Below are 15825 nucleotides of genomic sequence, written 5' to 3' on the forward strand. Positions count from 1 at the left end.
TTCGCTGAGCTCATCTGCTCTCTGGAGAAGAAACGCTCTGAGATTAAAGAGCAGATCAGAGCTCAGGAGAAGACTGAGATAGATCGAGCAGAGAAACTTCACAAACATCTGAATCAAGAGCTGACAGAACTCAGAAAAAGACAAACAGAGATTGAGAAACTTCTGATTAGTGACGATCATCTCTATTGTCTGAAGGTAATGAAGCAAAAATATTAAGAATCTATAAATGAAACACTTTAATGTTTATGTTTTGGAAAAGATCTGTTGTGCGTCTGAAATATTTGTCTCATTTCAGAGCTGTCAGTCTGTGAGTGTTTTACCAAAATTTAAAGGCGTTCCCAGCTTCCCTCAACACACTCATCTGTCTATTAAAGATATTTCAATCTCAGCATTCAGAGAGGTTTTGGAGGATGCCTGTCAACAGCAATTAGCCAGAATATCTCGAGAAGGTCTGAATATTTTGATATGTTGTATTGTCAATCATAACACTGCCCTGCATCATTTTTTCTAAATCAAATCCAATACATGTTTCTTACTAATGTTGGTGCATTGATTTCAAAAATAGTGACTGTTTTGCTTGAGCATGTCATGCTTAAAAAAAATTATGATTTCAAAAAACATTTGTTGGTGATTTCTGTCTTCCTCTGAGCATATTACAACTGTTAGTTCATTTAATAGCCCATTTTCATATAAATTAATGATTCTGAAAAAAATGTTTTATGCCTTATCTTGATTTCAAGATTAGAATTATGGTCAGTTGAACTCAGCATCATGAAACTAGGTAATATTAAGCCTTTTTTGCATATAAACAGATTTTTTTCCCAAGATGCAGGGCTGTGTTGAGAAGGATCAAACCAACAAGCTAATCACAAGTTTGTTTCTTGTTGTCTCTTTAGTGTCATATGTTCGTGTTGCAAAGCCTCTTGAGCCAAAGACTCCAGATGATTTTTTGCAGTGTAAGTAGGGCAAACACTCATTAATTGATAGCAGTGGATATGATCTGTTACAATGTGACCATTTTGGAACCTAAGTGCATGTGTTCAATATGTTTTTGTCCATTCCTCCTCCTCAGATTTTTGCCAACTTAACCTGGATCCAAACACTGCACACAAAAACCTCAAACTGTCAGAAGAAAACAGGAAAATATCATGTTCAAAAGTAGTCCAGCAATATTCTAATCTCCCAGAACGATTTGAGGAGTTTGTCTACATCATGTGTAGAGAGGGTTTGTACGGTCGCTGTTACTGGGAGGTTGAGTGCAGTGGGGATGAATGGGCTGTAGCAGTTTGTTACAAAGGAATTTGTCGAAAAGGAGACAGTGATGAAAGTAAACTTGGCTTCAACAAAATATCCTGGAGATTGTCCAACTTTCAGCATGCTTACTATTTCGCTCATAACAAAATGTCATTCCCAATCCCTGCTGTCCCCTCTTCTACAATAGGAGTGTATCTGGATCACAGAGCAGGAACTCTGTCCTTCTACAGCGTCTCTGACACAATGACTCTACTACACAGAGTCCAGACCACATTCACTGAACCCCTCTACCCTGCATTTTATACTTGCAGTACTTCATCTATCAGGATCATAGAGAAAAGCAGAGTAGAGCTTAGAAAAACTGTTGATTAAGATTTAGTTTTTGAATTCTTAAAATTAATATGTATGTAAAAATAATGTATTTAAATCAAATTGTAGTTTGTAGTTTGGCTGTGCAAAGGGTATGAACGTTCTTAAGGGTCAACAATAAAGAAAATTAAACAACACTCACTTTAAACTTTTATTCTGTTGATATAGCTACTAAAAGGACTTTCTTACAATAAGCCAAATTCTAAATCTAAAAGGCTAACTTGTCAAAGGATGACTTTGAATTCTGATTATTTTTTGGTGTTTCATAACTACATATGCATAACTGCATGTTTCTTTAATAGAAATGTGTTTATGTCTCTGTTTTTTATGTGAAGTAACTTACATGTAAAAGCATTGCATCATTTAATTACAAAATAAATGTATCTGGTTACAGTTACAGAGAAAAGTGTATTTAAATTACAGTTACTTATGAAAATTTAAAAGATTACAAAAGGGGTTACATCTGAATATTTTCACACACAGACACACATAGATTTAATTGATCTCTTTCCCAAATTGCATTGACTGCTCTAAAATATGAGATACCCAATGTTTCAAGAGTTTACAGAATAGGACACATGCTTATTTGATAACTGTTTTATTTCCTATTAGTGCTTTATAGTTTTTCCAAGGCATTGTTAGATGTCAGCATTTCCTGTCAAAGCTATGAATAGATTTGATTTCAAAAATAGGATAATAGCTATTAAACAATTTTTATGATTTTTAATATGTACAGTTAAGCCCGAAATTATTCATACCCCTGGCAAATTCTGACTTAAAGTTACTTTTATTCACTCACCCTACCTACAATCCCTGCCGGACATGACTCAAACCTGCAACCTTTGGGTCACAAGGCCAACTCTCTAACCATTAGGCCACGGTTGCAGTTATTTTTGCCCATTCATCTTTAGTGATGATTTTCAACTCTTTCAGGTTGGAGGGTCTCCTTGCCATCATCCTTATCTTTAGTTCCCTCCACAATTGGTTCTCAATTGGATTTAGGTCAGGACTTTGGCTGGGCCACTGCAAAACGTTAATGTTTTTGTCTGCTAACCATTTCTTCACCACTTTGCTGTGTGTTTTGGGTCGTTGTCGTGCTGAAATGTCCACTGGTGCCCAAGGCCAAGTTTCTCTGCAGACTACCTGATGTTGTTGTTGTTGCTCTTTTTTCATGGTGCCGTTTACTGTGATTAGGTTCCCTGGTCCACCAGCTGAAAAACACCCCAAAACATTAGGTTCCCACCACCATGTTTGACAGTGGGGATGGTGTTCTTAGGGTTAAAGGCTTCTCCTTTTTTACGCCAAATGAAGGATACATCATTGTGGCCAAACAATTCAATTTTAGTTTCATCTGACCATAAAACAGAAGACCAGAAGTCTTTTTCCAGATGAGCATTTGCAAAGGCCAAGCGGGCTTTTGTGTGCCTTATCTGGAGAAGTGGTGACCTCCTTGGTCTGCGTCTGTGGAACCCAGCGGTGTGCAGTGTCTGTTGGACTGTCTGCCTTGAGATGTTGCAACCAGCAGAGCCCAGATTCATCAGGATGGCCTTGGTGGTCTTCTTTTTACCTCTCTCCCTATCCTCCTGGCCAGCACAGGTGTCACTTTTGGCTTCCCGACCACGTCCTCTGAGATTTATCACTGTGCAGAACGTCTTGTATTTTTTAATAATACTTTGCGCTGTAGCCACTGGAACTTCAAAACATTTAGATATGGTCTTATAGCCCTTTCCTGACTTGTGGGCAGCCACAATGCGCAGCCGCAGGTCCTCAGTGAGCTCCTTTGTCTTAGCCATGACTGTCCACAAACCAACAGCAGAGAGCTTCTGTTTTTCACCTGTTGAGTTGATTAACAGCTGTTCCCAATGAATCAGGGTAATTAGGATGCTTTAGAACAGCTTGGACTATTTGGAATGGTATAGAACTTTGGATTTTCCCATAGACTGTGACAGTTTGCAAAGGGTATGAATAATTTTGGACATGCCACTTTTTGTTCAAATGTAAATAAAAGCTGAGTAATATTTTTCCACAATGATGTCTCTTGTACAAAGTCTTATTATCTTTTGTGAGAAGCCTGTGTCATTTCCGGTAAAAAAAAAAAAACTTGCTGGTTGAATAAAAGTAACTTTAAGTCAGAATTTGCCAGGGGTATGAATAATTTTGGTCTTGACTGTATGTAACATCAGAATAATCTTAAAGTAAAAAGAAATTTAAGTTATTGGGTAACAATTTACAATAAGGTTCATTAGTTAAAGGTGTCCTATTATGCTTTTTCTGTGTGGTGTGCATGTTTGTTCATAAAAAAACATCTACAAAGTTGCAAATCTCAAAGTCCACTCCAAAGGGAGATATTTAGTTCTTAAAAAAATAAGTTTTCAAGAACTACAACAAAGGGCTTCTTTGGGCTACAGCATTTGTTTTCCGAATGCTATGATGTCACAATGTAAATCCCATGTACAGAAATTCGAATTGTGGAAACCCAGATTTAATCGAGCATTTGTCGAGCCTGGGGAAAAAGCTTTTGTAATAAGCAATGAACGACTATATTTTTATAAACTAACATTAACAAAGATTAAAAGATAGCGTAATAATTGTATTGTTCATCGTTCCTTCTTGTTAGGTAATACATTAACTTATGTTAACAGATGACACCTTATTGTAAAGTGTTACCAGTTATTGTAATCTTATCAGTGCCAATAGCGTCGTGGGCAGCTCTCCGACATTTAACGCTGTTGCACAATGGGTGTCCCGAGTTTGAGTCCCGAGCTTGTGGACCTTTGTCGATCCCGTCTTCCTCTCACTTTGCTTCCTGTCAATACTTAACTATCCTATCATAACAAAGTGAAAATTCCAAAAATAAAACAAAGAAAAATTGTCTATCTGTTCTTAAACGTGTAATCATGATCCGGTATGATACTGAGCAAAGTACACAGGGAGGGACAACAACTCACATAAATGTTTATGATCTCCTTCACACTCTTGGTCTTCACTTTCTTTCTCATAACATGCACACATCTACACACTGAAAATCAGAAAGTGTGTAAATTCAAGAGAATCAAACTTATTTCCCTGCTACACAAGCCTCTTGTTAAAAATCCACACTGTTCTTGTTTGCTTAAGGCTGTGAGGAGAGAAATTTGACTTTTTATTCATTAAAAACAGGTAAGAAAAACATCTTCGAAACCTTAAATAATAGTTTGACCTAAGTTTTTTTGCTTGCTTTAAAAAAAGCAATTATACTGTATGTATTACTGTTAATAATTCTATGTTAATTTGAAGTCATATGTTTATTGTTTTGGATACTGGTGAAGCATTTATGATTATTATTTTATAATGTACAAAACTGTAAGCACGTTGTAGATTTGTAGACATGCTCTTTTTATTATTAATTATTTACATGTGGATTTATGTTTCCTGTTTATAATGATATACTTCTAAAAAAATTTTTAGAGGTATATCTGTAAAGAAATGGCTGAATCTGCAGTGAGTCAGTATGAGGATCAGTTCAGCTGTCCAGTCTGTTTGGATCGTCTGAAGGAGCCGGTGACGATTCCCTGTGGACACAGTTACTGTATGAGCTGTATTACTGACTGCTGGGAGCAGAAGGAGCAGGAGCCGCCGTACCGCTGTCCCCAATGCAGAGAGAGCTTCAGTCAGAGACCTCTACTGAAGAAGAACACTCTGATAGCTGAGATGATGGAGACGCTGCAGAAGACGTCCCTACAAACGGCTGCTGTGGAGTGTGATGTTTGCACTACAGAGAAGAACAGAGCTGTAAAGTCCTGTCTGCAGTGCTTGGCCTCCTTTTGTCAAACTCACCTGCAGCTTCACTATCAATCTCCTGCCTTTATGAAGCACAAACTAGTGGAAGCCTCCAGAAACATTCAGGAGAACATCTGCCTCAGTCATGGGAAACCTCTGGATATTTACTGTCAGGATGATGGTCAATGCATTTGTTATTTGTGTATGATTGACAGTCATAAAAACCACAATATGGCATCTGTGGATTCAGAAACGATTAGCAAAACGGTATACATTTATCTATCAATGATAATATTTATAATAATTATTTTATTATTTGAAGTTATTTTATATTGCATTCCTTTATAGACTGTAATCTCAGTTTACCTTGTTAATACCTTTTACCAAGCAAAAAGATGTTATGTCTATTTTTGCCTATTGTTTTCTTTATTTATTGTTAACATCCTCAGAAAGAGTTAAAGGATATAAAGGAGGTGTGTCAGAAGCTGATTGAGGAGCGAGAGAGAGGTCAACATGATCTCAGTGAAGCTGTGAAGCTCCTTGAAGTATGTTTCTTTAAGTGGTCTTTATTTTTCTTAAAGGAGTAGATTACTTTCAGAACAAAAATTTACAGATAATGTACTCACCCCCTTGTCATCCAAGATGTTCATGTCTTTCTTTCTTCAGTCTTAAAGAAATGGTGTTTGTTTCAGGAAAACATTTCGGGATTTCTCTCCATATAATGAACTTCTATGGTGCCCCTGAGTTTGAACTTGCAAAATGCAGTTTAAATGCAGCTTCAAAGGGCTCTAAATGATCCCAGCTGAGAAAGAAGGGTCTTATCTAGCGGAATAATCGGTTATTTTCTAAAAACATTTACAACTTAAATACTTTTTAATGTCAAACGCTCATCTTGCCGAGGTAGAAAAGACAAGCATTTGCGGTTAAAAAGTATATAAATTGTAATTTTGTTTTAGAAAATAACCCATCATTTTGCTAGATAAGACCCTGCTTTCCTCGGCTGTGATCGTTTAGAGCCCTTTGAAGCTGCATTTTGGAAGTTCAAATTCGGGGGCACCATAGAAGTCCATTATATGGAGAGAAATCCTGAAATGTTTGCCTCAGAAAACACCATTTCTTTAAGACTGAAGAAAGAAAGACATGAACATCTTAGATGACAAGGGGGTGAATACATTATCTGTAAATTTTTGTTCTGAAAGTGAACTACTCCTTTAAAGACGAAAATGTAATATTTTTAATAATGGTAAATGGTAACTAGGAGCTGGACAGACACTGGTTTACTGTCTGTCACTGTTTGGAACAGAAGCATCTTGAATTTTGACTAGAAAAAAAGCTTATATAAATTGCATTATTTTGGATATTTTGCCAAATTGAATCACAACAATGATCTGCATGATCAGAGTTTTGTGTCCCCAACAGAGTTCAGCACGAGAGGGAACGGAGATCATTGAGAAGGTCTTCACTGAGCTCATCTTCTCTCTGGAGAAGAAACGCTCTGAGATTAAAGAGCAGATCAGAGCTCAGGAGAAGACTGAGATAGATCGAGCAGAGGAACTTAACAAACATCTGGATCAAGAGCTGACAGAACTCAGAAAAAGACAAATGGAGATTGAGAAACTTCTGATTGCTACTGATCAGATACATTTTCTGAAGGTAATGATCCAAAAATGTTGACAATCTATTTAATGAAACACTTGATCTATGTTTTGGAAAAGGTCTGTTGTGTGTCACAAATTAAATCTTAATTATTTGTCTCATTTCAGAGCTGTCAGTCTGTGTGTGTTTTACCAACATTTGAAAATGTTCCCAGCTTAACTCAACACACTCATCTGTCTTTTAAAGACATTTCAATCTCAGCATTCAGAAAGGTTTTGGAGGACGTCTGTCAAAAGCAAACAGCCAGAATTTCTCGAGAAGGTATGAACATTTTTAATATGTTGTGTATTGTCAGTCATAACACTGCCCTGCATCATATTTTCTAAATGTAATACAATTCTTGTTTCTTAATAATTTAGGCATGCTGATTCCAAAAAATGTGGATGTTTTGATTGCGCATTTCACAATTTCTCAAAATATATGATGAATTTGGTATCATTTTTTTATTTTAACAACCATTTGTAAAGTGAAGAACTCTTGTATTGTCCCTTAAAACACAAGAAGAAAAAAAAGACATGATTCCCATCTTCCTCTAAGCAGGTTACAGCTATTAGTTAAATGATTAGCCCATTTTCAAATGTATAAATGAAGACATTATTTTTTGCCTAATACTAATTTCAACATTAGAATCATAACCAGTGACCGCGGAAAAATACCATTTTATGTTACATCTATATCTGTGAGTGCTTTACTACAGATAAACTGTTAAAATTTAATTATAAACATTTATTCATGTAAAGTTCTTTAACATAAAATTAGATAATATTAGGCCTTTTTTGCAAATCGGCAGAATCTTTTCAAGATGCAGGGCTGTGTAATGAGTGGATTAAACCAAAATGTTAATTGTAAGTTTGTTTATTGTTGTCTCTTTAGTGTCATGTGTTCATATGGCACTAGATACAAACACACCAGAGCCAAAGACTCCAGATGATTTTTTGCAGTGTAAGTAGAGCAAACACTCTAACTGATAAATATCAGAGGATATATTCTGTTACAGTGTGACCATTTGGGAACATTTGTAAACTTGAATTTTGTTCAGTATTTGTTCTTGTCCATTCCTCCTCCTCAGATTTTTGTCAGCTTCAGCTGGATCTAAACACCGCACACAAAAACCTCAAACTGTCAGAAGACAACAGGAAAATATCATGTTCAAATGCAGTCCAGGAACGGCCTGATCACCCAGAGCGATTTGGTTTCTTTCCCTACGTCATGTGTAGAGAGGGTTTGTACGGTCGCTGTTACTGGGAGGTTGAGTGCAGTGGGGACAGTTGGGGCGTAGCAGTTTGTTACAAAGGAATTGCTCGTAAAGGAAACACTGATGACTGTAGGCTTGGCTCCAACAAAATATCCTGGAGATTGACCTACAACTATTTCACTCATGACAAGAAGCAAGTCTCAATCCCCAATCTCTTCTCTTCTAGAATAGGAGTGTATCTGGATCACAGAGCAGGAACTCTGTCCTTCTACAGGATCTCTAACACAATGACTCTCCTACACAGAGTCCAGACCACATTCACTGAACCCCTCTACCCTGCATTTCATACTAATAGTACTTCATCAGTCAGGATCATAGAGCAGACCAGAGGAGAATTTAGGTAGAATGTTAATTAAGATTTACATTGAGTTTTTGAATTAATGAAATTACTATGTATGTAAAAATAATGTATTCTCTGTATAAATAAAAAAAAAAAAAAAAAAAAAACCCAGCATGCTTGTTCGGTTTTGAAGCATGTTTAAACCAGCTCAAACCAACATCCATGCTTAAACCTACCTAACCAGCATATGCTGTTTTTTTTTTCAACAGGGTGTAAATTAAAATGCAATTTGTGGTTTGGTTGGCAAATTACAACCACAATAAAATACATGAACGTTCTCAACTTGAAAGCGCCAACAATAAACAGGTCTAAACAACACTCACTTAAACTCTTAAAATAGACACGAGTAAAAATTCTGCAGTTTATCATCATATTTTCTGAAATTAGATGTTGCAGTAATGTTGTGTTGGGTTCTAAAAGTGCGCTTCTTCATCAAGGTTATTTACTTCAACTCATAATAATCCATGTCTAAATCCACGATGTAGTTCATTATCAGGACACAAGGTGTCAGAATTAGTAAAAAATGGTCAGCGGCAGAACCTTGTCAATGTATGCTTATGGCGCTTTTCCACTACACAGTACCAGCTCGCCTCAGCTCGACTCGACTCGGCTCGGCTCGACTCGACTCGGCTCTGTTTGGTTTTCCACTGTGTAAAAGTTGTACCTGTACCTCTACAATAGTACCTGGTTTGTCATAGCGACGCTGCAGGAAACTGCCGTGATGTAATCTTCTACGCGACACACACCCGCTGTCTGCACCTCCTCGTTTGACCACGGTGTATTCTTCTGAGTTGTCATAATATGTAATGGATTGGATATTTCACGCAATCTCTGGCCAAACTTTTTAAAAATGGTGGGGTTATTCTGGATACTATTGCTGGCGCGTGCAATGATGACGCAGTGAATAGTGACGATTCTCTCTGACCAATCAGCAGTCTGCTGTGTTTTCACGTCACATTTAGTATCGCCTCAGCTCGCTTGGAACCTCGCCGGAGGTGGTACGAAAAAAAGTACCTGGAAGCCGGTACAGGTACAACTTTTACACAGTGGAAAACCAAACAGAGCCGAGTCGAGTCGAGCCGAGGCGAGCTGAGGCGAGCTGGTACTGTGTAGTGGAAAAGCGCCATTAGTCTCAGCCTCAGACGTCACGCCCACGGAACGTTGGCTAAACGTCTGATGCATATGGTACACTTAACTGGAAACACTTCAGGAATGTCGAAGTCGTCATCTGATTAGTTGAATTTGACCGGATTTCCGGAACACGCGAGTGTCGCGTTTATTTTCGGTCCGCCGGGAAACAAAGCGCAGACTGGTTTACTCTGCGTTTTGCTAAAAGGTGCTTATGCAGACGCCGTTGTTGTTAAACACATTTGCGACGTTCGCGAACAAATTACTGACTTACTGCTTGTTCTCCCTCTTCTTCGTTAACTTTCAATGCTGGTTATTTCAATGACTGACTTGTTGCATGCCAGTCAGTTGTTGTGGGGACATTTCTACGCCCCGAAACGTGACGCTGAACGAAACGAACTGTGATTGGTTGTTTGACATGTCGGTCAAACGGCCTTATAGGCGGGCCTTGGCCAATTAAAGCTGCCATGTATTCCAGACCTTAAGACGTCAGTCTGAAGGTCTGGCTACGCGAGACTAATGTATGCTTACATTTCACAATGTTGACAAAATAATCATATTTTGCACATCACACAGGTATTCGTTATTATGTTTTCTAGTGTTGCTAGCGGTTAAAGGATCTTCTTATAATGAGCCAAATTCTAAACCTATTAAGTATATCCATAGTCAATATCGTTTTTAAAAGTTGGATGATGTGACTCAGGATCACGCTTAACTTTGAATTCGCTTAAGTTTTAGTTTAATTACTGCAGTAACATCTGATGGTGTTAACAAACAGACAAAGCTGTAAAACTTTATAAAACAACCCTCATCCTGTCAGTATTACGATTGTTTCTTTAATAGAAACATGTTTATGCTTCTGTTTTCCTTGGCTAAATATATAATTACAAATGTAATTTACTTGATCAAATAAAACCAAATGACCATCTGTTTTTGTCTGTGATTGTTGTTTTTCTCCACAATAGCTGAATGAATATCTGCTTTACTCAGGATCAAGATGCATAAATTTTTGGTTTGATGCGTCCAGCCAACATGAAATCATAGTTTATTTAATAATTGTAAACACAGATGTCTGGAAGTGTGTTGGTAGCAGTTAAAACAAAGATCTTTTATTAGACACATTATTCAAATAGTCTGATTATTCGTGTCGAAGACAGGGAGAGCAACAAGACTGTCACCCCTACTGAATAAACCAGCATATGCTGGTTAGGTCTGTTTTGGTGCTGGGATGCTGGTCCTTTGCTGGTTTATGCTGGTCATGTTGCTGGTCCAAAACCAGCATAAACCAGCAAAGGACCAGCATAAACCAGCTAAAACCAGCATCCCAGCTCCAAAACATACCTAACCAGCATATGCTGGTTTTTTCAGCAGAATCGGATTCATGTAAACAATATACGTTTATAATCTCCTTTACACTCTTGGTCTTTACTTTCTCTCTTGTGACATTGCCAGATCTGCAAACTGAAAACCAGGAAGTGTGAGGATTCAAGAGAAACGAAACCTATTTCCCTGCTACACGAGCTTAAGGATCCATGCTGTTCAAGTTGGGCTAAAGCTGTAAAAGAGAATATTTGATTTACTCTTCTGTCAAAACAGGTAAAAACATCATAGAAATGTAAATAATAGTTTAACCTATGTCTTTTTGCTTATATGCAGTTATTACTGTATGCATTTAATAATTGTATGTTGCTATGCTATCTTGATGTCATATGTTCATTGGTTACGAGTGAAGCGTTTAGCACTGTTATAATAATACACACACAACTGTAACTAGTTATTAGATTGGAGACATGCTCTTTCATTAATGATTTACATGTGGATTTATGTTCTCTCTCTTTAATGATTTACTGCAGAGCAGTTTTTATTAGATAAGCTATATCTGTAAAGAAATGGCTGAATCTGCAGTGAGTCAGTATGAGGATCAGTTCAGCTGTTCAGTCTGTTTGGATCGGCTGAAGGAGCCGGTGACGATTCCCTGTGGACACAGTTACTGTATGAGCTGTATTACTGACTGCTGGGAGCAGAAGGAGCAGGAGCCGCCGTACCGCTGTCCCCAATGCAGAGAGAGCTTCAGTCAGAGACCTCTACTGAAGAAGAACACTCTGATAGCTGAGATGATGGAGACGCTGCAGAAGACGTCCCTACAAACGGCTGCTGTGGAGTGTGATGTTTGCACTACAGAGAAGAACAGAGCTGTAAAGTCCTGTCTGCAGTGCTTGGCCTCCTTCTGTCAAACTCACCTGCAGCTTCACTATCAATCTCCTGCGTTTATGAAGCACAAACTAGTGGAATCCTCCAGAAACATTCAGGAGAACATCTGCCTCAATCATGGGAAACCTCTGGAGATTTACTGCCAAGATGACCATCAATGCATTTGCTGTTTGTGTGTGACTGACAATCACAAAATCCATAATGTGGTATCTATGGATTCAGAATGGACTAGTAAGAAGGTAATGAATGCTTATTATATCAACACATTTTTTAATTGCTGGCTTCAACTACTGACATAGGCAAACTATTTCACTTCTTCTTTATATGTTGATTATGATGTATATTTAATTGGATATTTAACAATCACAAAATGAGATTGCTAAGGTGTACCAGTATTTTTGCTTTTTAACATTGATTTTGTACATTGACATCCTCAGGTGGAGTTAAAAGAGATAAAGGTAGCGTGTCGAAAGCTGATTGAGGAACGAGAAAGAGGTCAGCGGGAACTCAGTGAAGCTGTGAAATCTTTTAAAGTAAGTATCACAAAATGCAAAAAGAAAGAAAAAGAAGCAAAATGTTTTTGTGTGCACTGTAGGGTCTTTATAGTTAACTATATTTGTAAATAATGGGGAAAGTAGTTCACTAAACTGGGGACATTTTTATTTTACTAGTTCATTTGACTGATAGTATGCATGATCACTATTTCGATTCGGACAAATTTATGATAACGGAGTAATACAATTAATTGGTCACAAAAATGCAGTATTTTGGTTGTTCCTGTCCAACAGAGTTCAGCACAAGAGGCCGTGGAGAAGATTGAGAAGGTCTTCGCTGAGCTCATCTGCTCTCTGGAGAAGAAACGCTCTGAGATTAAAGAGCAGATCAGAGCTCAGGAGAAGACTGAGATAGATCGAGCAGAGAAACTTCACAAACGTCTGGATCAAGAGCTGACAGAACTCAGAAAAAGACTAACAGAGATTGAGAAACTTCTGATTACTGATGATCAGATCCATTTTCTAAAGGTAATGAAAGTTATTTTTATGATCATGTGTGAGAACCTGTATGGAAACATATCATTAATACATGGTTGTTCTCTTTCATCGAATGAAAAGGTTGTCTTATGTTTGAAGTCTTAAATATTTGTCTCATTTCAGAGCTGTCAGTCTGTGAGTGTTTTACCCACATTTGAAGACATTCCCAGCTTCACTCAACACACTCATCTGTCTTTTAAAGACATTTCAATCTCAGTATTCGGAGAGGTTTTGGAGGATGTCTGTCAACAGCAAACAGCCAGAATATCTCGAGAAGGTCTGCTTTTCTCTGGAATATAAAATGTGTCACTCATACATATAAATATTGATAATACAATTGTTTCTTGTTTTCTTCTCAGTATCAAATGTTCATGTTGCACAGGCTCCAGAACCAAAGACTCCAAATACATTTTTGCAATGTAAGTTAAGCTGTTTTACACAATCACAAATAGAATTATTAGCATATTAAATGATAAATATCGATCAGAAGTGCAAAGTGAAATACAATGAAAATGATAATAATAATATTCATAGTTCTGTGTTTTTGTACATCCATCCCTCTCAGATTTCTGTCGACTGCAACTGAATCTAAACACTGCACATAAAGAACTCAAACTGACAGAACAGAATGTATCATATTCAGAGAAAATCCAGCAATATCCTGATCACCCAGAACGATTTAATGAATATCATTACATTCTGTGTAGAGAAGGTTTGTGCGGTCGCTGTTACTGGGAGGTTGAGTGCAGTGGGGACATTTGGGGTGTGGCAGTTTGTTACAAAGGAATTGATCGTAAAGGTTACAGTGATGACTGTAAACTTGGCTTCAACAAAAAATCATGGAGATTGTCTCGCTATCAGAAGCAGGTTCATTTCATACATGACAAGAAGAAAGTCTCAGTCCCTGCTGTCGGCTCCTCTAGAATAGGGGTGTATCTGGATCACAGAGCAGGATCTCTGTCCTTCTACAGCGTCTCTGACACAATGACTCTACTACACAGAGTCCAGACCACATTCACTGAACCCCTTTACCCTGCATTTATAACTGGAAAAGGTTCATCTGTCAGAATCATCAAGCAAAGAAAAGCTCAGATAGACCAGAAATAAACATAATTTATCAAGGTTCAAATTCAGTTGCTGAACTCGTGAAATGTGTTTGTATTTAAATCAAAATGTAATTTGTAGTTTGTCTGAACAAGACATTTCTTAAACACCAACAATGAATATACAACAAACAATTAAGACTGTCAAACTGCATAACAGTAAATAAACGTGCAGTTTATTATTAGATGTTCCAAAATCAGATGTTAGAAATATTTTGTGTCTTCTGTAATCTGAAATTGCTCATCCTCAGCAATATTTCTGTAGCTCATTATAATAATAATGTCTGAATCCATGATGCAATTTATCATCAAGCCAGCAAGGTGTCAGGGTTGGTTTGTAAAATAATTGGTCGTAAAAACTAGTAGACTGTTTAAAGTGTTAGGGTGTTGACAAAATATTTATGTTTTACTTCACAGATGTATTATTATTAAATGCAGCCACATTTGTTTTCTTGTGTTTCTACCTGCTAATAGCAACTACTTTCTTTACAAATTATTTCATAATAATTCCATAATATTTACAGTTTGGACAACTGAGTTGATTTGAGGATTGATTTTTTTTACTGTTTCATATCTACAATATCCCATAATGTTGGCAAAAGATTAAATACTTTTTAAAATCTTTAAAGATTAAAATTTTTATATGTCTTTCTTTAATATTTCATGTATAATGTAATGTATATTTTAATTTACTGTGCATTTGTATAGCTGTTTTAGGAAATATTTTGTCTGAAGAATCTGTGATTTGTGTGAGAAGATTCTGTCAATTATCAGTTTTTCTTACTTTTTAAACAAGAAATGTTTTCTGTTAGTTTAGCCAATCTAATTGTCCAGCCAACATGAAATAATCAAAGATTTAATCTTTTTACACACAGATGATTGGACGTTTGTTAGTAGCTGTTAAAACAAAATAAAGTTCCCTTCCGGAGGGAACTCTACGCTGCGTCCTGGTGGACACTATGGGAACTGCCTTCAGCATGACCGGTTCTGAAACAAATGTATGAAACAACGACAGTGAACTTGACACTGGCCGGCGCCAGCCTATGACATCATCATCAGGCGCCTGCTAGTATAAAAGCAGGTGCCTGAGAGCACATTACCATCTTTTTGTCTTCAGAGTCCTCTGTTCTAAACGAGTGAGTACAGCGATGCCTAGAGAAAAACTGTTTAGGAAGTGTGCGGATCCGTGTCAGAGAAATCTGACACTTGATGACGCACACGACCCGTGTTTGGTGTGTTTAGGTGTAAGAGCACGCGCGCTCTGCTCTAGAAGAGCGGAGCGCGTTCATTGTGAGAGTTTCACTTTGAAGAAACTCCGTTCTCGTCTGGCCCTTTTCTCGAGGGAATCGGGCCATCCATCTGCCCCATGCTGCTCCGGTCCCGCCACAGCTGAGGCTGCTCGGCGGCTGAGATTGCGGGGCTCACAGGTGGAGCTGGCTGACGAGTTTGAGAGAGCGTTTAATCGCTTGCGCATGTCAGCCGGAGGCGAGAATGCGCTGCTAGCGGATAATGTGTTGTCTCTCACATCCTCCGGTTCTGCAGCGAGTGCTCTTTTGGCTTCAAGCCAGGGTGAGCAGGAGGTTGAAATGGAACAATTATGAGCTCGTTTGAGCCCATGCAGCCTCCCTGCCCCGCATATGAAGAGTTGATGTCTGTTATGGACCGCGCGGCTGCCCGCTTGTATCTGCAGTGGAAGCCCGTGAGGGAAGAGGCCGCTCT

General features: G+C 37.9%; 3 protein-coding genes across 3 annotated transcripts in view; all 3 read left to right on the top strand.

The window, feature by feature from the left end:
- Positions 1-1962, top strand: part of LOC141285284 (E3 ubiquitin/ISG15 ligase TRIM25-like) — a 6549-nt gene extending 4587 nt beyond the window's left edge. The window contains exons 7-10 of the mRNA XM_073818316.1: positions 2-195; positions 296-449; positions 897-956; positions 1073-1962. Coding sequence (XP_073674417.1) covers positions 2-195; positions 296-449; positions 897-956; positions 1073-1626 — 962 coding nt within the window. The 3' untranslated portion in view covers positions 1627-1962. The remainder of the gene's footprint in view (position 1; positions 196-295; positions 450-896; positions 957-1072) is intronic.
- A 2682-nt stretch (positions 1963-4644) lies between these two features.
- On the top strand, positions 4645-8808 carry LOC141285024 (E3 ubiquitin/ISG15 ligase TRIM25-like). Its single transcript, XM_073818062.1, has 7 exons — positions 4645-4782; positions 5071-5649; positions 5832-5927; positions 6802-7035; positions 7146-7299; positions 7912-7980; positions 8108-8808. Exons 2-7 carry the CDS (start codon positions 5089-5091, stop codon positions 8635-8637), a joined length of 1644 nt encoding a protein of 547 aa, XP_073674163.1. The 5' UTR covers positions 4645-4782; positions 5071-5088; the 3' UTR covers positions 8638-8808.
- A 2514-nt stretch (positions 8809-11322) lies between these two features.
- LOC141285023 (E3 ubiquitin/ISG15 ligase TRIM25-like) lies at positions 11323-15016 on the top strand. Its single transcript, XM_073818061.1, has 6 exons — positions 11323-12211; positions 12410-12505; positions 12761-12994; positions 13127-13280; positions 13363-13422; positions 13569-15016. The coding sequence occupies exons 1-6, from the start codon at positions 11651-11653 to the stop codon at positions 14108-14110; spliced, it is 1647 nt and encodes a 548-aa protein (XP_073674162.1). The 5' UTR covers positions 11323-11650; the 3' UTR covers positions 14111-15016.
- The last annotated feature ends 809 nt before the right edge of the window (positions 15017-15825 follow it).

The sequence above is a fragment of the Garra rufa genome, chromosome 14, assembly GCF_049309525.1.
Source record: "Garra rufa chromosome 14, GarRuf1.0, whole genome shotgun sequence".
In the NCBI taxonomy this organism is placed as follows: Eukaryota; Metazoa; Chordata; class Actinopteri; order Cypriniformes; family Cyprinidae; genus Garra; species Garra rufa.